Raw genomic sequence first — 23,405 nt, 5'->3', positions numbered from 1 at the left:
ATGTATTTCTCCTTGATTCAGGAGATATGATGACATTATTAATGAAGAAGGATACTTTATCAGAGGAAGAAACACAGTTTTACATATCTGAAACTGTGCTGGCCATTGATGCAATTCACCAGCTGGGTTTTATTCACAGAGATATTAAGCCAGATAATCTTCTCCTGGATGCAAAGGTATAAGATGATTTTACTTTACATCTCCTGTACTTTCCTGTCTTCATTCTGACGTTGGGTATTTGCAGCATGCAAAGGCTGAAGGGATTGGCAGGTGACCATGGTAGAAAGCCAGTCGCCTTGTCCCTCACAATATGTTTATGCCAGGGATGGTGAATACTTTTCAGCTCAATGGATGTGTTCCCTTTTGAGCAACATCAAAAGGGAAGGGGAGTTATTCTTTTGTTTTACTTATTTAACATATTTTTTGCTCCATAAGACAAACTTTTTTCCTCCTAAAAAGTAAGAGGAGATGTCTGTGTGTCTTATGGAGTGAATGCATGGTCCCTGGAGCCCAATTGCCCAGGGGCGAAAAGCAGATCGTGCTTTTTTTTTTTAGGAAGAGCTAAAGGCTAACAAGAGGGAAAGAGAACCCGCTCAGCAGCTGATTGCAAGAGATTGGGGAGGGAGATAAGAGACGCTAGTCCCTTCCTGGCCCCGGCCCCTTGCCCAGGCCTCCATTGTTTTGTTTCCCCAGCTGACATGTGACTGGCTGATTAGATTATCTGTCTGGAAACTGTAGAAATGGCTTCCTTTCCTAAAGAAGCTGCAGAATTGTGAGTTGAACCCCATAAAAACAGGATTTTTTTCCCTTTGCAAGGTAAGCTCGACAACTTTGAGCTGATCCTCAAAAATGAAGCTTTCCCCCTTTACAAAAAAACTGCACAACTGTGAGCTGATGCTCAAAAATGGGGCTTTTCCCATTTGCAAAAGAAGCTGATCCCCCCCAAAACAGGGCTTTCCCCCTTTCCTCCTCTAAAAATTAGGTGCATCTTTTGGTCAGGTGCATCTTATGGAGCAAAAAATATGGTACTTGTGTTTTTATCTTGTGCTAGCTGTACCCAGCCACACGTTGCTGTGGCCTAGTCAAGGTCCCCGTTTCCCCTCTCTCTGTTTCCTCCAGCGTGTGAGGTCATCCTCGCCCCTTGTTGATGAACGTTCCTACTGAGTTTGATTTGTAATTACTCGTTGTGTCATTTGCAGTCTGCGAGCACGACGACCCATGTTTCTTTTATTTTATTTTGCGAGGCATTATTTTGATGTACTAAAGGAGATTGATTAAACTGAGAAATAAGGAAGAAATTAATAAAGAACTAAAATAAAATGGGGAAACATAATAAAATGGGAAGATATTGTATGCATTTGTGGAATATAAGTAGGGGTGTCTTAGGAATAGAGGGTAGTGGGGAAGTTGGCAAGATTCGAAGTTCTTGAGGGTGGGTGGTGTTGGAGACTCAGTGTAATATGGAGGTGGTCAGGGGTCTCAAGGTGGGATTTATGTGGGGAGGGGTTAGTGGGGCAAGTCGACATGGTGTAAAGTTATGGGGGCCGGGTCCGATATGTCACATCTTACCTGGACAATCCTCTGTGGAGTGGAAGGGATGTTGGGGCCTGAGGCAGGCCTGGGGCTGTGGTGTTGGTCTGGTACTTGGGGTGTGGGCTCCATCGAGAATGGGTCTTCTGGGACCCGGCCTGGTTCCCTGGGGGTTGGGGGCGGTCTGGTTGTCGGGGCGGTCTGGTTGTCGGGGCGGTCTGGTCGGCAGCGTTGTCTCTGGGGTGGCCTGGTTCCCAGGGCAGTCCGGGTGTCAGTCAGCAACGCGGACTCCGGGGCAGTCTGGCTCCCGGTTGGTGGCACGGCCTCTGGGGCGGCCTGGCTTCCGGTTGGCGGCACGGCCTCCGGGGCGGCCTGTTTCCTGTTTCGGGCCAGTCGGCTGCGATTCTGGAGAGGCCTCGATGGGGAGTTAGGAGGGGGAGGCGGGATTATGGCCCTATTGCTACACAATGGCGTCTGTTCCTTTGACGTCCACTGGAGGGCGCTATGTTTTTTAAGACAAATTCAGGTTTTTACCTGTCACAGGTATGACATCTGTCCAATCTAAGTGCATGCAAACACTCGCGTATTCCCATGTGATGTTGTGGCCAAATTTGAATGCAATCGGTCAAGCGGTTTTGGAGTTTTATATATATAGATTTTATTTACCGTATTTATTCTTTGAACCTCCCTGTGATCCTATTATGAAGGGCAGTATATAAATTTAATAAACAACTTTCCAAGGCCCAAATGCCAGGGATGGGTGAGGCCAGAGGCAGAAACAGGCAGAGCAGCAAATGTAAATTTTACCTTTGTACAATAAGCTAGTTTCTGCACACACTAGCGTACCCCTCTCTATCCAACATGCAGGAGGCACCAGAGTTCAAGGACACACTCCAGCCTGGCAAAAACACACTCTTATGTGAAGCAGGACCAGTCAGGGGTGTCACCTGGGGAGAGATCAGTTGGCCAGATAGAGGCCTGAAGGTCTGCATTCAGACTTCAGTTTGCAGGTTACCTGCTCCTGGTACATGCAAAGGTGTTAGAGGAAAGGAGTTGGAAAACAGGCTCCTCTCAACCGGAACGATGCAATGCTGTTTTTATTATGCTTGTTGACTGAAAATCATTTTGTCTTTTTAAAATATGTGCCTCTTCCTTTGTTGTAATTCTCTTCTAGTTTTGGGCATTTTAAGTATGGACTCGCAAGAACTTGCAAGCTTTCAAAGGATTTTAGGTAGTTCAGCACCTAAACACGTGTAATGTTTTCTTTCCATAGGGGCATGTAAAACTCTCTGATTTTGGACTCTGCACAGGTTTAAAGAAAGCTCACAGAACCGAATTCTACAGAAATCTTACACACAATCCACCAAGTGACTTCTGTAAGTACAGCCTGTTGTAGCTTAAAAGTATTACACTACTCTGCACTCCCTCAGATATATTTGAAACATCTGATTTAGATATAGATATATTTGAAACAAGGCCATGTAAATTCAGCCTGGTCTACACATGGCAGCAGAATGTGATAGAATAGATTACCATTTTTCAAAGTTCCTTTTTTTAATTCTGTAAGTTAAAAAACCCACAGAAAAACTAGCATATGTTCATGTTCAACCTGCTCCTAACTCTCACTACTATGTGCCTGCTTTTTGTTTGCAGGTGTTGTTGTTGTTTTTTAAAAAAACAACAACACACATACACATTGGCAAGCATTAAAAAATGACACCCCCACCTGCAGTTTGAAGTGGTATGGCCTATTCTGCTATCTGATTTTGCTCCATGTGTGGACGAGACCAAAGATCACGGCACAGAAACAAAACCGGGATACCCGTTTTTCAGTTATAAACAAAGTCCATCTTCCTGTGTCTTCTGTGCTGAAGTCCTGTACAAATATTTGGCATGAACAGTTTCCAGTGTTGCATTCACTTTCCATCCCTTGCATCTATAAAACTTAATTTCACACATTTACCCTTCTGTGGAGCTGCTTCAGAAAAGCCTGATTCCGTATTGCTCTGGTAATGTGTTTTAAGCAAGTTTGGAGAGTGGAGGGGGGAATGATGGCATTGGCTTTCATACCCTCATTCAGGAACTGACCACTAGTAACCACATAATTCCTTCTTCCCTAAACATGGCTTTTGTTTGCACATTTACCAGTGCAGCTTCAGTATTAAACTATGCTAACATAGCTCCCACTGTACAGAGGTAACATTGGGATTGTGCCCTATCTGAATTTTTCTTGTGTTGGTAAAATTGAAAGCAGTAATTTATGTTTTTGCAAATTAGCATTTCAGAACATGAACTCTAAAAGAAAAGCAGAAACATGGAAAAAGAATAGGCGACAGCTGGTAAGTCCTGTTTTTGGTGAGCTATGGTAAACCTTTGAGTGCTTTCTGCAAAGTTTTTCAGCATGATGGCCTTCTGCTGAAAAAATCATGCTTTCAGCGACCTCTACTTGTCACTCAGTCTCCTCAAGCAACTAAAAGGCTGTTATTAGATGGCAGGTGAATGCTTATACATTATTATAACTCAAGTTAATAAGATTGCCAGAGTATTGACTAAATCTTTTTCTTAAAATCATCTTGCTTTTAGGCATACTCTACTGTTGGGACCCCAGATTATATTGCTCCAGAAGTTTTCATGCAAACGGGTTACAACAAATTATGTGACTGGTGGTCGTTGGGAGTGATTATGTATGAAATGCTAATAGGTAAGAATTATTGACCCCGTTCATCTTTTTGTCCCTTTTCTTTTCCAATGAGAATAACACTTTTTCTGAGGGTTTTGTTGAGACAGCCAAGGATCGACTTGCAGGCTTATGTTCAGTCTTATGTCTGATTTATAACCTTTCCTGTAATTTAGTCTAAATCTGACATTCAAATCAGTACAACATTTTTAATGATTTCCCCTCCCCCCCCCATTTCTTCAGGTTATCCCCCTTTCTGCTCTGAAACACCTCAAGAAACATATAGGAAAGTTATGAATTGGAAAGAGACGCTAGTATTTCCACCTGAGGTGCCCATTTCAGAAAAAGCCAAGGACTTAATTCTAAAGTGAGTTGATGCTTCTGTTTTCTTCCACTACCCTTTTCCTGCTTGTGGAACAAGCACAATGATGCACAGCTTTGTTAGCACTGAGCATGCAACGGAGATTCCTTTGGTCATTGCCTTACCACTGTGGGAGCCTCTGCCCTGTGGATCCAGGTGGATGTGGGAGGGGCTGCAAACATAGGTACTCTCCAGAACAGCATTGCTCTTCTCACAAACGTGGATGATAGAGTGGGAGGTAAGTGAATCGGAAGCCTTCCCCCATAAATTCAGGCTTCCAGTGTTACGTCAGTGGCACATGAAGGAGCTACATTGTACCAGCTCCCACTGTGAGCATTTTCACCCCTCCCATTCTGAAAATCTGGTGATATCTGCTGTTGGGAGGGAACAGTTAGGAATTGTTACTTTGTTGTTTTTCATTCCTGACTCTGCTCTCTGCTGTGTGCTGTGTGCAGTTTAATATCTTCTGTAGACAAGATGGCTAAGTGAGAGGCTGTAACACTCACAAAGCCAGATCTGTAAATATGCAGTAGTTAATAGAAATAAATGAGGAATGTTTTGAAACCTCTACAAATGCTTCTGCTGTTTACTGCTGATTTGGTGCTCATAAAGCCCAGTTATGAGTCCATGATTCCCGGGTGTATGCTGAAGGTGTTCCAGACGTCCTGCCCAGGCATAGGGGCCTAAGAAGACCTGGACAGATCCTGGCATTTACCCACATATGGTAGCAGGCGGATGGTTGCTGGTAGCAGACTGGTGGTTGCAGATGGCTATTGATGGTTGGATAATTGGATGTTTCTGATCCATTTCCATCTGATGCTGCACATCGGAGTTGAGCTGTGAGCTGAAGCTGTTTTTCAAGCTGCTGTTTGATTTACAGAAAGGTATGTTGCTGGCTGCCAAGAAGACAGCAGAGACGCTTTTCCAGTTTGCCTGTTAATTGTGCTGAGTGGGGAGAGAAGTTGCTGAGAGAGTCAAGAGTATTTGGGGTGCATGAAGGGAAGTGTCTTGCTGTTAACAAAACACAGGCATGGCTTCTGCACATTCTGGCCAGATGTCTCTATCTTTTCCTCTCCTTACACCAGAGACCTATCCTACGTGGCAGGTCAAAATGAAAGCACTTTTACAAAGGGAAAAGCTTTACCATATTATAGAAGATGACCCCCCTAATGAGGATGATGATGGATGGCCAGCATGGCATGAGGCAGACATGAGAGCCAGGGGGACAATTATTCTGAGTGTCCAGGACCAGTTGTTGGTCAATTTGGAGAACCAGCAGACTGCACGGGCTGTTTGGAATAAACTTCGAGATATGCATCTAAGACAAAATGCAGGATCCAGTGTGCTTTTCTTTAAAAAGCTGTGTAGGCTGGAATTACAGAAAGATGGTGATTTGCCCAGCCATCTAGCCCAGTTAAAACGTCTCAGACAGGATCTTGTCCAGCGAGACTTAAATATTTCAGAAGCTGTTTTTGCAATGCTTATCATAAACAGTTTGGATGAATCTTATGATGCTGTAGCTGCTCAATTGTCGTCTTTGCCCAATGACCGTCTAACAGAAGATTATGTGTCTAGCGTGCTCTTGAATGAGTGGGATCGCAGACAGACTGCTAGAGAAAGCAGGGACAAGGCTGTTGGAAATGCCTACAAGCCTTCAACAGGGGAAAGTGAAAGTGTTGCAAAAGCTCTTAAAATGCGCCGCTGTTTTTCTTGCGGAGAGGTCGGCCATTTTAAAAATCAGTGTAAAAACTCTTCAAAGAAGAAGGGCAACTTCAAAGGCAAAGGGGGAGGAGGCCGAAAACCCCAAGGGCCAGCTGCATCAAAGGCTTTGATTTCACGCAGTTCTAATCAACTCACACGTTCTGTTTTTGTTGTCGACTCAGGAGCCACAAGGCACGTGGCCAATGATAAAAATCTCTTTCTTCATCTTGAGAAACAGGGAGGAGCAATTCATCAAGCGGATGGAACGACTATTAAAAGTTTGGCTCAGGGAACGGTTTCTTTGCAGAGCCTTAATGCAACAGTTAAAAATGTTATGTATGCTCCTCATTTGCAGGATAATCTCTTGAGTGTTTCTCAGCTAGACGCTCAAGGATTTAAAGTGGTGTTTGCAAACTCTCGGTGTGAAATTCTTCGAGACAACAAACTCATTCTTTATGCTAAGTGTGTTGATGGTTTATATGTATTGCCTTTTGTTACAGGTACAGCTGCTGGAGCAACTAAAGAAACTGAAAAGGCATGCTGTAATATATCAGTAGATAAGAATGAGAAATTGCATAACCATTGTATTCATGATTATCATCGTTTGTTTGGTCATTTGCATTTCCAGGCAGTAGGTAAAATGCAAAATATGGTTGAGGGCATGAAAGTTCAAAAGTGTCCTTATCATATGAAATGTGTCTCATGTGCAGAGAACAAAATTAAGCAAGCTCCCAAAGGTACAAAATCTGGGAGGGAGGTTAAGAAACCTTATGAGATTGTGCATGCAGACTTGGTTGGACCTCTAGCGCTCTCTAGAGGAAACTCATGTTATTTTTTGGTTCTGATAGATGCCTATTCTAGATATGTTTGGGTCTATATGTTACAAAAGAAGTCTGAAGCCTTCTCTAAGTTTCAAAAATTTTGTGCATGGCTCAGGAATGTTCACGATGAGCATGTACGTTGTCTTTTTACTGACAGGGGTGGAGAATTTTGTTCAGAACAGTTTGAAAACTTTACTGCTGAACAGGGCATAGAGCACATGACTGCCACGCCCAGATCTCCATGGCAGAATGGTTTATGTGAAAGAGTAAACCAGACCTTGCAACAAGGAATTAAAACTCTGTTGCATGATTCAGGCCTACCCAACCCCTTCTGGGCTGAAGCTCTATCGTGTTTCACCTATATTTACAACCGCAGGTATCAATCAGCCATTGATTGCACCCCATACGAAATGCTGTTCAAAAGGAAACCGTTTGTAAAACATTTAAAAATTTTCGGTTCTGAAGTTTGGGTGCACACTCTGCAAGGTGACAAACTGAGCAAATCTGGTCAACATGGCATTTTTCTAGGTTATGAAAAAGGTTCTTATCGTGTGCTGATGACAGACACAAACACAATTAGGCTGACCAGAAGCATGGATTGTAATCCAAAATGGGACAAAGTTGGCATTTTTCAATGTCATCCCATTTCAGATGATGAGGTGGTGAAACCAATTAACAAAGAGGCAAAACCTGTAATTGATGCTGATGGTAGCACAGATTCTGACACTGATACAGATGATCAGAATGAAAAGACCTCTTTTAAGAAATCAGATGGGTCTGACACTGATCTAGAGGTAGAATCTTTGCCAGATACAGGTCACCATTCTCCCAAGGAGGAGGAACCAGACCCAGAGGATCCCAGAGTATTGCGTAGATCTGAGAGAACTACCAAGGGACAAGCACCTAAACGATTTTCTAAAGAATTTGCTAAAGCTGCTATTTCAGATATGGCTGCCACTAGCAATCCAAACTCAGTTTTTGAACCAACTAACTACAAAGAGGTTCAAAATTTACCTGAAAAAGATGCCGAACCTTGGCTTAATGCCATGAAAGCTGAATTGAATTCCCTAAAGCAAAATGACACGTGGGAATTGGTTCCAGTAGAACCAGGCATGAAACTTGTAGACAGCAGGTGGATTTACAAAACCAAGACTGATCAGACTGGTAAAGTGGTCAGATATAAAGCCAGATTAGTTGCACGTGGTTTTTCTCAAGTTCCTGATCAGGACTATCATGAGACATATTCACCGACAGTCAAATTTGAGACAGTTAGGCTGTTGATGAAAATTGCTGCAGAAGAGGGCATGACCATATCTCATCACGACGTAAATACTGCGTTTTTGTACGGAATTCTCAATGAGAGTATTTACATGTCACCGCCAGACGGAGTGCAGATAAAAAAGGGAATGGTGTGTAAATTAAAAAAATCCCTGTATGGTCTAAAACAAAGTGCTCGATGCTGGCACACTAAGCTGACAGAAGTGCTGTTTTCCTTAGGTTTCCAGCAAGGAAAGGCTGATTCTTGTGTTTTTGTTAAAGAATCTAACCAGCACAAATTGTACTGCATTTGTTTTGTGGATGATATTTTGTTTTTCTGGAAGGATGCAAATATTTACAAAACCACTCTTGCAAAACTGCAAAAGCATTTTGATATGAAAGACCTAGGGGAAGTCAGCAATTATCTCTCACTGGAAGTAGAGAGAAATAAGCAAGGTGATGTTTTGCTGCATCAATCACGTAAGATCAATGATGTGATTGAAAAATTAAATCTGACAGATGCCAATTCTGTAGACACCCCCATGGTCACAGGGTACCAACATGATACTAATGCTAATGTTTTTCCTGACACTACATTGTTCAGAAGTGTTTTGGGTAAACTTAGTTTTATAGCAAGGTGCACAAGACCAGACATTGCTGTTAGCGTAAATTTGCTCAGCAGATATGTAAATCAACCTACAGTGCAAGACTGGAAGGCACTGAAACGCATAGTTAGGTATTTAAAAGGCACTATGCATTACAGGTTGAAGCTTACTAGCCAAAAATCTGGAGGTCTTGAGATCTATGCCGATGCCAGTTTTGGTAGTGATACAACTGATGGCAAGAGCACCTCAGGTGTGTGTTATTTGTACAATCAGTGCCTATTTGATTGGTCTTGTAAGAAACAGGCAACAATAAGCATGAGTTCATGTGAAGCAGAACTCAACGCTTTAAATTTTTCCCTCATGAATGTAGAGTGGTTGTTGCAACTATGTGAGGATATGAGAGTAAAAATTTGTTGTCCAGTTCAAGTTTATCAGGACAACAAAGCCTGCATAGAACTAATCCATTCAGAAGGGTGCAAGCAAAGAACAAAACATTTGCTAATCAAATTGCACCGTGCCAGAGAATGCATTCAGAAAGGAGTTGTAAAAGTCTCATATATGCCAGGGAAAGAAATACCTGCTGATGCTTTGACTAAAGCTGTTAATAAGGAACAACTTGGTATATATGTAAAGAAATTGCTTTTGTGCTAGATTTTCATAATGGTCAGAATGAAAAGGGGGAGGTTGTGAGCATTTTCACCCCTCCCATTCTGAAAATCTGGTGATATCTGCTGTTGGGAGGGAACAGTTAGGAATTGTTACTTTGTTGTTTTTCATTCCTGACTCTGCTCTCTGCTGTGTGCTGTGTGCAGTTTAATATCTTCTGTAGACAAGATGGCTAAGTGAGAGGCTGTAACACTCACAAAGCCAGATCTGTAAATATGCAGTAGTTAATAGAAATAAATGAGGAATGTTTTGAAACCTCTACAAATGCTTCTGCTGTTTACTGCTGATTTGGTGCTCATAAAGCCCAGTTATGAGTCCATGATTCCCGGGTGTATGCTGAAGGTGTTCCAGACGTCCTGCCCAGGCATAGGGGCCTAAGAAGACCTGGACAGATCCTGGCATTTACCCACACCCACAACACTGGCATTATGTTAGAAAGTACCCCTAATTTTCACAAAGCCCAATAAAATCTGCTTTGTTAATCTATGTTTTGAAGCAAAGTGAAGTCCAATCAGTTGTAAACTATTGAAGTTATGGTGGAAAATCACTCCTGAAATTAGGAGCAGAAGCAAGATTCTGCAGGAAAGATCCTTACAATAAGTTAAGGCAAAACCTTTAATTGGTGGTATCCACTTGCGTAATGTGGGCAAGATAGTAGGACTAGTTGATCCAAGTTTAGCAATGTAGATGTCAGTGTTTTAAGCATTTTTACTCTGTTCTTCAGCCAAAAAGGGCTCAGCTTGCATAAGATTAAGAATGAACAAGAAGCAAGACAGTCCCTGCCTGCAGGCTTGCAATCTAAAAGTCATGGCTCAAAAGGAAAAAGGATTGGAAGAGGAAGAGGGGGGGGAAAGTGAACTCAGACACGATTTCTTAAAGTTGGAGTTTTTTCAATGGCCTGCTTGAGTGGAAGCAGTTCAGAGAGAGGAGTATGCAAATGAAGCAGATCTCTGCAGAGCCTTCTTGTCCCATTTCTCCCTCTGCTGCAGCCAGATATAGCCTAAGTATTTTGAGCCAGTATGCTGCTGAGTAACTTCTTGGTTCTGTTTATTCTGTTCAGCTGAGGAGCTAATGCACTTTCCCTGCATTCAACTTGTAATATTTTTACCCGGGGACAATGTTATTCTTCCCCCCACACCGCAGACACTGCCTCTCTGAGAGTGCATTCACTTCACTTAGGATTGGAGGCTGTGTCCTCCAGCTTTATGGAACACCACTGCAAGCTGAAACTGACTTAGCACCAAGGCAAAATCTGGAGTTGTGTTGGTGGGTAAGTAGTAGGTAGGTGGGTGGGACGTAGTTGTTGTAGTATTAGTAGTAGCAGTGCTCTATTGAACTTTCAAGATTGGAATTTTGGTGTAGGGGGAAATGGTGGTGGTGTTGAAAAAATTATTCAACTGCCCTGCTGCTGCTGTTGCCCACCATCTTTTTTGTTTGTTTGTTTATTTTGGTGCTAGTTTAATACTATTTTCAGCCCTGAGTAGACTGCCACTATTTGGGATTTATTGTATGTATGTGTGAGGGGCAAGGGATATCGCGAAGCCCCTCCCCTCCTGAGCTCCAGCCCAGCCCCGAGCGAGGCTGAAAAGAGGGAAAGCTCCAGCTCAAGTGGGGAAACAGGAAGTGGTGTCCAAGGCTCTGGCAGGGTAGAAGAGCCATCGTCCCAGGTGGGACAGGAAGGGGGGCAGACCAGTCCCCCCAACTCCGGAACTGCGCAGAAAGCGTCGGGGGAAGAGGATGGGTCTCCCCAAGTTGTTATGCTGGCGCAAGACGCGCCAAAAGCCACTTGGAGGTTCTGATTCAAGCTGAACAGATGTGTCTTTGTAAATAGCACTGCCATCAGCACTGTAAATACTCAGCACCAATAAAAGATAAAATGCAGAGCTGTGTAGAGTCGTTACTCTGAAGTAGCCTACTCCGGCCACCGTGACAGCATGAATGAATGAATGCATGATGGATTGATTTGCAGTGGATCCTCCTGGCAGTAACTGTGTAGTATGGTACAGTTGGTTGCTTATTCTTATATGCAACTGTATGGATGATTTTAGTTGGAATGGCTTTCACCAGGCTTACAGCAAAATGTGGTGTTGTAGTGAAGCTGGTGCAGCCTGCCTCTCATGTACCCCTGCAACAGGAGTTGTTAGGGAGAGACAGTGGTGCTATTTGTGTTCTAGAGCACACTTGGTCTAGCACACACTCAGCTTGAAGGCGGGAACAGCAGTTCTGTCAGGGTCTAGCACAACCTGAGGAAAAATCCCCGTCCGATGCCAGCTCTGTGCGTAGCGGCGGGGGGAGAAGCGGAGGAACAGATCCGTTCCTCCGCTTCTCCCCCTTCTAGCCCTGCTAGTTCCCCTTTGTGTTCCACTGGTCTCTGCCGGTTGCCCCTCACTGCTCGCGGCAACCGGCAGAGACCAGAGGAACACAAAGGGGAACCAGCTGTAGCGGGCAAAGGAGGCAAAGGAAGATCAGCTGACAGGCGTCTTGTCGTCTTGCGAGGCAACCTCTGATCGCAAAACCCATTCGTCTAGCGAAAAATTCGTCTAGCAGGGCATTCGTATAGCGAGGCATCACTGTACTAAATTGGAAATTAATTTGTCATTTTTATGGTTAATTTGAGTTTGGTTAACTTTGTCAATTTTCTTTTTGGTTTTTTTTGAGAATTTAATAAAAATTAGAGAGAGATTATGAAAATGGAGTGTCTGGTTAGCAGCTTACTAAAACCAGGCACACCTCCTAAGGTGCACAGGAGTCTCCAGGAACATACAGAAACCAGCTTCCTCAAGGCTGCCTTAGGCACAGTCTGCACATTGTCCTCCTAGTTCAGCACAAGCTTTCTTTAGCACCTCAGCCCAGGACTAATTGCAGCCATCAGCAGCCATTAACACCCATCTACAGGTTTACCACTCCCATCAGCCCATCTCCCATTCCCACCCACCACCCTCTGTATATATATAGGGTCTGACACTTCTGTTTCTAGTGTATCTGAAGAAGTGTGCATGCACACGAAAGCTCATACCAAAATATAAACTTAGTTGGTCTTTAAGGTGCTACTGAAGGAATTTTCTTATTCTAGTTCAGCACAGTCTGCTTTTAAGATCCTTTAATCTCATTCAGGGACTTAAATAGGGATCTCAATATGTACAAAGTCTGTGATTTACCATTTGGCTATAGTCACTGATAGTGCAGCACCTTCATAATTATCCCCATACCCTGTTCAAATTGCACCTCAGAACTTCCTATCTCTGCTACTCTGGCAATGTAGCTGTTCACCACAAGGATTTTTTCCAGCCCTTACTTTCCCCATGCCCTTGTATTAAAAAAAAAAAAACCTGAATCAGCCCTGGGTGTGTTACAAGGTAAAGGCACAATTATCTAGTTGGTTTAAGGAATTTGGTGTGTGTCAGTATCTAAAGAAATTTAAGCTTTAAGACTTTTTAAAATTTGCCGTGCAATTAAATTGAAATAAGAGGAACAGAATCATTCAGATGAAATGCTCTAAAATGCTTGTATGTTTTTATTTTACTTATATAAATTATTTATATTTTAAATATTTATTAGCAGTTCTTCAGCCATTGCTTTTGGAGCAGTTTACAGAATAAAATCTGTATGGCAATAAAATCTCACAGAGAATAAAATCTCACAGAGGCAAAAAGTGGGAAGGCAGTTAAAAGAATCTAGTGTAAAATAACCACAAAACTAAGAAGTCTTAATAGCTTGAGCTATGTATGATCTTGGAAATTCTTAGTTCAATGACATTTCTGCAACCCACAATGTAACCTTAGGAAAACTAGTTACTTGTTTGCATAGCATTCTTCCTGTACTAGATAGATAGATAGATAGATAGATAGATAGATAGATAGATAGATATAGATATATCACTAGAGCAGCATCCAGTAATAAAAACATTGTGGAAAAAATAAAAATAAAACATTTTAAAATGATGGAACAATAAACCATGATAATGTTAAAATAGAATGGTGGCAGTGATAAAATCAATATCCTTATTTGCTAAAAGCACAGGTAAATAAGATTTTAAACTTGGTATATTATCTCTCTGCCTTAGTTATGTGCTGGGAATATAGAGATAACACTGACCTAACTTACAGGGTTGCTATATGGGTCAATAGCTTTTGTGTTTTGAAAAAAATGGAAATGTACACTATAATCCTAAATGTGGTACTAGTTACAGGTAGGTAGTTGTGTTGGTCTGACGTAGTCAAAAAAATTTTAAAAAAATCATTCCAGTAGCACCTTAGAGACCAACTAAGTTTGTCATAGGTATGAGCTTTCGTATGCATGCACACTTCTTCAGATACGCTGAAACAGAAGTCCCCAGATCCTATGTATAGTCAGAGGGTGGGGAGGGGTATTACTCAGAAAGGTGGTGGGAATGGGTGATGGGCTGATAGGAGTGGTAAACCTTTTGATGACTGTTAACGACTGTTAATGACTGCAATTGGTCTTGCAGGAAAAAGCAAGGGGTGAGGTGCTAAAGAAAGCTTGATTGTGTATAATGAGATAAGAATCCAGTGTCCTTATTCAGACCAGGTCTCTCCATGGTTCTAAGCTTGGTAATGAGTTGCAATTCAGCAACTTCTCTTTCCAGTCTGTTTCTGAAATTTTTCTGTAATAAAACAGCTACTTTGAGATCTTGTATAGAATGTCCTGGGAGATTGAAGTGTTCTCCTACTGGTTTCTCTGTCTTGTGATTCCTGATGTCAGATTTATGTCCTTGTGATTCTTACTAGCCCATTATCAGATTTATTTGTTTTCAAAAATTGGATTTTATCCAATAGAAAGTTGTCTATGTTCTGTTTTGGTTACTCTTTTTTCCATGGGGTGGCAAGAGGGGTGTTGTGTCCATCCCTTGTTGGTTGTCTATGTAGCCCAAAGTCCTCTGGTAAGTGAAGAAGCCATGGGGAAGAAGTGGTTCTTGTCTCATCTGCACATTTGTGTATGAAGAAAATAAGGAACTATGGGAATGTCTTGCAAGCCGCACAAGTTTCATCAGTTTTCTTAGAATTAGTAAGGGAACCTAAAACTCCCTTACAAATTCTCCCGGGTGTCAGTAGCGATTTTCCATTGGTGACCAACATTTTGTCATGTTTTCTTTCTCTCAGATTTTGCGTTGATGCAGAAAACAGAATTGGTAGCAATGGAGTAGAAGAACTTAAGAGTCACCCATTTTTTGAAGGTGTTGATTGGGGACATATCAGGTACAGTTGCTGAAAGATTAAAGCAGGAATGGGAAACCTTTTTCAGGCCAAGGACTGCAGTCCCTTGTGGTCAGTCTTCCGACACCCAGAGGCAAAAAGTAGACAGGGCCAACAGATGCAACTCTTATCTTTGTACAGTAGGCTACATTCCAGCAGAAGTCAGATGTTCCTACACAAACACCTGCACTCAAACATTATTCTCTATCCAGACAAATCAAGGGCACCTTCCAGCCAGGCAAAAGCACTTAATAAGGATGTGAAGCAGGGCTTGTGAGGGTTGTGGCATGGAGATAGTCCCAATGGCTATACAGAGAGATCCAGTGGGCTGCATTCAGCACTTAATCCTCGGGTCCTCGATGAAATAATAGCAATAGAATGGAGCAAATATACAGTATCTCTAACATCTACGTGATCTAGTGAAGCCTCCTAGAAAGTTGTGATGTTGTTAGGGTTTTTTTTATGCACTGTGAGATGATTATAAAGTTGCTTGTGCTGTTCACTACTCTGGTGTTTTTGTTTTGCTGTAGAGAGAGACCAGCTGCAATCACTATAGAGATCAAAAGTATTGATGACACTTCCAACTTTGATGAATTCCCAGAATCTGATATTTTACAGCCAGGTGAGAGTGCACATTAATGCTACAATATGGATTAAATGAACCACACAATTTTGGGAATAAGGCCCCATTGCAGAGTTCTTGTTTTTTGTTATCTGCGGGCCACCCCATCTCTTACAGTTTAGGAGGCCTCTTACATCTCCCTGGCACATGGGAGAAATGTTGTACGTCTTTGCTATCATCTTTCACTTTATCCCCTGTACCTGTGCTTTGTGTTCCTTAACTTCTCATTATAAACCGAGGTGTTACAAGCAAATTTATGTAAACCTAATCAGCATATTTTTGGTTTGCTGCTGTTGGCTTTTTAACATTTTTTACTGCTTGCTTTTAAACCTGTTTGTACCTTATGCATCTATCATTTTAATTGGGTTTTGATATAAATTGTGTATGTCTTCTTTTGTTAAGCTACTTTGACTACTTCTGATAAAAAACAAGATGAAAATGAGAAACTAAAATGGAACTGAAGTGTTCTTCGCTTCTAACTGATCAGAAAAATATATACTGTAATGCACTAATGGATTTATTTTGTCAGTGATTGGCTGAGCTGCCCTAATTTCACTGCGGGGCTGTGTGTACAGAAGAGGTTGTTGTGCTATTAGCTGAGCATATTGTACAGAGGGGAAGAGACTGTGGGTGGGCTTTGTATAAAACAATTAATACAAAATAAAATAAGAACGACCAGGGGTCTAGGATATAATGAGGGAAAGGACTGAAGTGGCAGAACAAGGGAAATAGAAGTACTAAGGAAAAAGAGTTGGAAAGTGGGGTATTCCAAAGATAAAGGAAGAGTCTGAGAGATAGAAAGCTACAGAAGTAAGAAGTTCCTCCCTGTAGTTAGAAAACTTATTTAATCTGAAGGGAGCTGGTTGCCTTTAGGGTGGGCTTCCAACTAGTGTTTCTTACTGCATTTGTTGTTTAGTCGTTTAGTCGTGTCCGACTCTTCGTGACCCCATGGACCAGAGCACGCCAGGCACTCCTGTCTTCCACTGCCTCCCGCAGTTTGGTCAAACTCATGTTTGTAGCTTCAAGAACACTGTCCAGCCATCTCGTCCTCTGTCGTCCCCTCCTTCTTTCCCAACATCAGGGTCTTTTCCAGGGCTGCTATACGTCTGGAATTTCCCAGACATAGCCGGGATTCGGCCATCGAAAATAGTGTCTAGATGGAATTTCTGAAAATCTGGGGAAATGTCTAGGAAAACCAGGGCATATGGCAACACATGTTGGAAGTGTTGTTTTTTTGGTGAATTTTTTTTAAAAAAACTTAAAAACTTCATGGGTTGGTTTTGTTTTTTTGGAGATTTTTGCCAAAAGAAGTCTGGATTTTCACTTTTTGAAATATGGCAACTCTGTTACTGCAAGAAGTTTTGGGGATAATGCAAATGTAAACTAGAAAAATCATGCCTATAAATAAGAGCAATACAGATGAATCTCCAAGCATTCTGAAGGGGTCCAAGTTTAATGTGTGAAGTTAGCCTCTTGTTCACTCTCGGATCCTAAGTAAACTCTGTAAAATGCATCACCATTTTATTTGTGTAATTTAAAGGTCATACTGTGCGAATGATTAACTTCCGTCTTCAATATTAATTTAGTTTGGCATTGCTTGAAGCTTGACTCTGTGCATATGCATGTATATTTATAATCTTTACTTTTGCATTCTAGTGCCAAACACCACGGAACCTGACTACAAGTCCAAGGACTGGGTTTTTCTTAATTATACTTACAAAAGGTTTGAAGGGCTCACTCAGCGTGGCTCCATCCCTTCGTACATGAATGCTGGAAAGTTGTGAAACACAGCAGAAATAAAACAAAGAACTCAGGTAGCTTCTGCATCACCAAGACCCGCTTGGCATAGATCTTAATACACTGAAATGGTCACAACGATGGACTGAAACTAGGAAATTCTACCGGATTAGGATTTCTAAGACTACTACAAGAATTAGTTGGCAGTGCCAGCTGGCTTCTCCCCCCCTCTCTCTCTTTCACTCTTTTTTTTAATAGTGAATATTTTTGTTAACTTTATTATAACAAAGGTACTGGAATAAAAAAGGAATGGACATCTTTGTATCTGCCGTGTGTGTGTGTATGAAGGTCAATTATGCCTCTGTTTGTATTGTGGCTCTGTACTGTAATGTGTCTAATTTGCCCAGGGGTTCAACCCATATCACATTTGTAAGAAGCAACATTGCTTCTCAGTAATGTTGCCTGTTGTGTGTTTAACCTGGGCAGGGTTTTAGATATGCAGTATGAAAACCAGAAGCCACTTTTTTGTAACTCTATTAGATAGGTTTCCTACAGACGGCATGTGATGACATAAGATTTTGCCATGGAACTGCTTGAAACAAATGCATATACTGGTTGAAACAAACTACTTTGAAGGCTATTCTCTTCAGATTGGAACTGGTATAGAAATGGGACCCGGGACCCAGTATATTTAGCATTATAAACCTCTGCGGAGAGAGCTGCAATTCTTTTATTTTCAGGGAAGAAATGGTACTGTGAAATCAATTAAACTACAGCTTCATAGTGGAAAACTTCTAGAGAGGAGAAAAATCTGGGAAACGGACAGGCTAAACAGCAGCCGAACATGCTTTCGAAAAGCAGTGTACAACCTACCTTTTCTTTCTTTCATTTTCTTCCTCCTGCATTAACTTCCCCTTGATGGTTTGTTGTGCCATTTTATTCTGCTCTGAGTACCAAAGATCCTGAAATGGCTTGATTGCAAATTTATACAGTTCTGTTTACTAGAAGTATATATGGTTCACTTCTTGTCAACATGTGGTGTTTAAAGGTAAAGGGACCACTGACCATTAGGTCCAGTTGTGACCGACTCTGGGGTTGCGGCGCTCATCTCGCGTTATTGGCTGAGGGAGCCGGCGTACAGCTTCCAGGTCATGTGGCCAGCATGACAAAGCCGCTTCTGGCAAACCAGAGCAGCACATGGAAACGCCGTTTACCTTCCCGCTGTAGCGGTTCCTATTTATCTACTTGCACTTTGATGTGCTTTCGAACTGCTAGGTTGGCAGGAGCTGGGACCGAGCAATGGGAGCTCACCCCGTCGCAGGGATTCGAACCACCAACCTTCTGATCAGCAAGCCCTAGGCTCTGTGGTTTAACCCACAGCGCCACCTGTGTCCCTTTTAAGAAGAATTAAATTACTCACATGGTTTTAACTTCGGGAGGTGAGGGTTGGGTTGACTAATATTTATAGCTGTTGTTGTTTTAGTACAAGGAATTGGAGATGAACTTACAAACTTGCAAATATCACATAGCACAGCCCTCTTTGTAAATGGACCACTTCAGAACCAGAGTGGTGGACAAGTTGCATCTTCCAAGTTAAAGAAAAAATTGAATAGAGTTCCTGCTTTTAAGCAACTAGCTGCATGTTGGGAAGAATTCTAAAATTCTTTTCCTGCCATGCTAACTTTCTACAGGTAATAGAGGTTTCATGAGAAGTAGCATACAAATATGCAAGCTTCCATGTTCATCCCCTATCTGCCTGTTGGCAGGAGAGCTGTGCAATGAATAAATGGACAGAGTTTTGTATGGGGAAATGATCCAGAACAACCAATGTTGCCAGTATTTGAAATCTAATATAGCTAGAGCAATTGCACTTTTTGCTTTGTTTTGCTAGAGGTTTTATTTTTTTAAAGGTTGGTTATACAAAGCCACAGTCACTGGATGCAGTGAGAGAGAACCTGGTATTAACCTGAATTACCCTCGTTAACTGATCACAGAAGACTTCATAGGCTGCATGATTAAAGTAATAGTTTTATTTTATTTCCCTATGGTATCTGGAATACGCTCCATTATCCGAAGTGCTGAAGCACATCAGAAGGCAGCAAAACTTCCCGCTACTACTGCTCTTCAAGAGGACCTGCTTGTAAACCCATATAGCTACTCCCTCCATGCCAGCCCTCTTGCTTGCTTGTTTGCTTGCTGGCAGTGGGTAGAAATTGTTGGGACTCCAGCTCCCATCAGCCCCAGTCAGTATGGCTAATCATTAGGAAAGATGGGGGCTGTATTCCAACATCAGGAGAGTCACAGGTTCTGTATCTCTGGGCAAAATAGTAGTACTCTGGGAACTCGTTCTAGTTTTTACAGCAACAGCCCATGAAAAGATGCAGAAAACCATGTGAATGAGTTTTTGCTTTTTCTCTTTGATTTATTTCTTTTGCACATTTGTGCACAGCTCTTCCCCAGTAAATAGCCAGTGCTTGAAAAGTACCTTGACCTTGTTTAATGATTAAAATTTCAAAAAAAATATCACTTGATAATTGAATGGCAATTACAATCTATATTTTCTCTCTTTTTTAAATATACAAATTCATTAGTTGTGGTTTGGGGAAAGTTACACTAGAAAGCATTATAAAGATTTATATAAGGCTTTTTACAGCATATTAAATAAACATGGCATTCTTTTCTACAAGTTGTAGTTTACATTTACTGTTGTTTTATACCCGTGTGATCTTGGAGGCTCCTCTAAGGCTCTTCAAAACACTTTGCAGCCCCGCCCCACCCCCACAATCCTGCCTTTTCCATTATTATTATTATTGCCATAATAGCACTGCAGTGCTAAGCGGCTGCAAAATGAAAAATATTTTCATTAGATTTGAAAATGGGCCCGCCTCATGATAGTTTATTCTGTACAATAGAATCCTGATGGAATTGCACTTCCAAAAGCTGAGTGAATAGAAGAAATCACAGCATGTAACAAAAGTTTTTTCTGGACTATTGGTCCAATGTGGATGAAATTGCCAAGGTATTTAGCCTGTGGCCGCAAGAGCAGCACTGGTTTCTTTAAAAAGGAAATATTCAGACGGTAGTGGTGCAAACTTCACAGCTGTTCAGAAATCTATGGTACAGCCCTGCAAAATGTGTGCTGGAATGCAGGTGGAAGAGTCTGCAACAGCATTTACCAACCTAGTGCCCTCCAGATGTTGGACTACAACAAATTCCATTGGTCCCAGATGTCACATACTAGTTTTATATACATGCACCATGTTTTACATGGGAAAGCATATGAAAGTACAATCTTTCATTGTTTCTAAAAGAGCATTTTTATGGAACTGTAGGTAGATAGGAGGAATTCTCCACCTGGGTCATTGCCACAGCTACTAGTCCTCTTGCCTGGATGTTGTTCAAACATAACACATTAAGTACTTCTTCATCATGTCACCTTGATTAAATAATGGAATAGAATCAGAGAACTGTAGAGTTGGAAGGGACTCCAAGGATACCTAGTCCAACCTCCTACAATGCAAGAATCTCAGCTAAAGCATCCAAGAGAGATGGCCATCCAACCTCTGCTTTAAAATTTCCAAGGAAAGAGAGTCCACAACCATCCAAGAGAGTTCATTCCACTGTCGAACAGCTCTCGTAGTCAGAAAGTTCTTTCTGAGGTTTAGTCGGGATCTGTTCTGCAATATTAAGCATTTTCTGCTATTTTCTTTTCTTTTTACATATACCTTGGACCAACTTTGTTTTGATTTTCATGCTGCCCTGTTCTCCATTTATGCTTTTGAACACATCTGCATGAGAGCATTTTTAAGTACTCTCAACAGCTTGCTTCTTAATTTTATCATTTTTTTGTTTCAAAAATGTATGCCCCACCTAATTTTTGAGGAACTAATGAGGTACAGTATCAAAACAGGTTTGTTTTTTAAAAATAATAATCCCCAAGCCAAATGAAGCATTAAAAACTACAAAACAAACCAACAAACCCAAACACAGAGTGGCTGGGGAGACTCAGCCAGGTGGGTGGGGTATAAATAATAAATTATTATATAATAACTCCAATCTGGCAAGGCACCAGACCCCCCCCATCATCATAATCTAGAGGTCTTTTTGAAAAATGACATGCCTGAAATACCTAGAGTGGGTGTTCACCACAGGTTGAGGGAGCTGGAATAAAGTTTCAGATGATGCCTAGTTAATGAGTGGATCAGACACATCAAAGAAGCGATTCAGTTAAATGTGTTGTAAACTTCATACAGGGAAATCCCGTTGGCTAAAGACTGGTCTCCACAGCATCATCTGGTGTCAGTGTTATAATGCATATAAAGCACTTTATCTTTACCAATATAGCGGAGTGTGAGAAATGTACAAAAGAAAGCGGTCCCAAGTGGTTTGTTTATTTAGCAAAGTTATACAGTCAAAAGAAAAATTTTTCAGCAATAACAATAAACTTAAATGTAAAATATAAAATTCAAAACATTTATATTGTTCAATCAGTAAATTAACCAATAATTCAAAATTAGTCACAGTTCAACACCAGCACCTTGAATAGAGCTTGGAAGCAAACAGACAAACAGTGCAGGTTGTACAAAACTGGAGTGATGGAATCAAAATGCCTGGCATCTGTCAACAAGTATGTATGATTGGAAATGGCCCAAGACTTCTTTTAGGGTTCAAAGTCCCCAGTTCCATATTCATAAGCATTGATCTGGGGGCTGTACAGTTGATAATGCCTTGCATAAAAATAAAGCTTTGCGCTAGACATGGTGCTAGGCCATCACAGAAGGCAATGGTGGGGAACCTGTTGCCCTCTTAATGTTGCTGGACTGTCATGTCCATCATCAGCCAGTATAGTGTAGTATGAATGGATGGATGAATAAGGTCTCTGGAAAAAATGGAGGGCTCCACATTTGCACCCCACCAAGTTGGGGGCCAGAGGGGTCTCTGGGCTCCTTTCCACCTCTAGAATGGATCACGGGGAGGCTGCAAAGGACCTTGAGGGTTCTGTCCCTGAAATGGCCGGTGTGAGGGACAGGGGATATCGCGAAGTCCCTCCCCTCCTGAGTTCAAGCCCGTCCCCGAGCAAAGGGGAAAGCAGGGAGAGTTCCGATTCCAGTGGGGAAGCAGGAAGTCGTGTCCGAGGCTCAGGCAAGGTAGAGGAGCCAGGGTCCCAGGTGGGACAGGAAGGGGCAAGCAAGGGGGGAAGACCCATCCCTCCAACTCCAGAATTACGCAGGAAGAGGAGGGGCAAGAGGATGGGTCTGCCAAAGCTTTTGTGTTGGAGAAAGACGCGCCAAAAGCCATTAGGAGGTTCTGAAACCGACTGACAACATCGCTCCGTGTAAATAGCAATGACTTGAGCACTGTAAATACGCAGCACCAATAAAAGAATAAAATGCAGAGCTGCGTAGCGTCGTTACTCTGAAGTAGTCCACTCCGGCCACTGTGACAGCAACCTCCTAATCATTTTTGGGCTACTTCGGAGTTGCCGGGATGAGCGTGTCCGAGGCGGAGAAGTGGCGGCAGATCGCTGAGCAAGCCCAGCTAGAACTGCAACAGCTGTCGCTGCAGGCGCAGGGAGAATTGAAGGCAGCTAAAGAGGAGACTAAGAAGGTCCAGGACGACCGGCTACAACTTGCGGAACAGGTGAGAGAGCTCCAGGAAAAAGAGCAGCATTTAAGGGCGGTGGCGGTAGACCTCCAAAACAAGCTGGATGCAGAGAAAAACAAGGCGGGAGGGGCTCCCCAAGTCCAAGTGCTGCCAGGAAGGAGAGCAGGGACCCTTGTAAGCAAGTTCAATGGAGACCCGAAGGAGTTTCAGGGCTTTGAGACTGAGATCGTGTATGCTCTTGAGCTGCACCAGAATGAGTTCCCCGATGATGAGCACAGAGTAGCGTTTATTGTGGAACATCTCACCGGAGCAGCCAGGGAGTGGCTAAGACCATTAATCGCAACCAAGAATCCTTGCATGAAAAATGTCCAACAATTTCTAGAAGGTTTGAGGACGATGTATTCGTCCGATAGTCATTTGGACCAGACTAAGGAGGAACTGCATAATTTACGCCAAGGAAATATGACAGTTCGCGCATATTGGGCGAAATTCACCATGCTGGTGCACAGACTGGGGTGGGTTTTGGATTCGCCTCCCATGCAAGCTGCGTTTTACTTGGGTTTGAGCGAGGAGGTGAAGGATGAACTCTCGAGAGGTCCAAAGCCCAGTAC

At 42.3% G+C, this 23,405-nt stretch overlaps 1 protein-coding gene across 3 annotated transcripts in view; it reads left to right on the top strand.

The window, feature by feature from the left end:
• STK38L (serine/threonine kinase 38 like) overlaps window positions 1-21,609 on the top strand; it is a 42,184-nt gene extending 20,575 nt beyond the window's left edge. For 2 of the 3 annotated variants that reach the window (XM_060279469.1, XM_060279468.1), the window contains 8 exons: window positions 22-176; window positions 2,804-2,906; window positions 3,808-3,869; window positions 4,114-4,231; window positions 4,451-4,574; window positions 14,739-14,834; window positions 15,362-15,453; window positions 17,110-21,609. In XM_060279469.1, the coding sequence (XP_060135452.1) occupies window positions 22-176; window positions 2,804-2,906; window positions 3,808-3,869; window positions 4,114-4,231; window positions 4,451-4,574; window positions 14,739-14,834; window positions 15,362-15,453; window positions 17,110-17,237 (878 nt within the window). In that variant the 3' untranslated portion in view covers window positions 17,238-21,609. The remainder of the gene's footprint in view (window positions 1-21; window positions 177-2,803; window positions 2,907-3,807; window positions 3,870-4,113; window positions 4,232-4,450; window positions 4,575-14,738; window positions 14,835-15,361; window positions 15,454-17,109) is intronic. The other variant, XM_035126721.2, reaches the window with a different exon arrangement.
• Window positions 21,610-23,405: the final 1,796 nt, after the last annotated feature.

The sequence above is a fragment of the Zootoca vivipara genome, chromosome 10, assembly GCF_963506605.1.
Source record: "Zootoca vivipara chromosome 10, rZooViv1.1, whole genome shotgun sequence".
Classification (NCBI taxonomy): Eukaryota; Metazoa; Chordata; class Lepidosauria; order Squamata; family Lacertidae; genus Zootoca; species Zootoca vivipara.
Note: the sequence above shows the minus strand (reverse complement) of the source record. Positions and strands in the feature narration are given on the sequence as shown.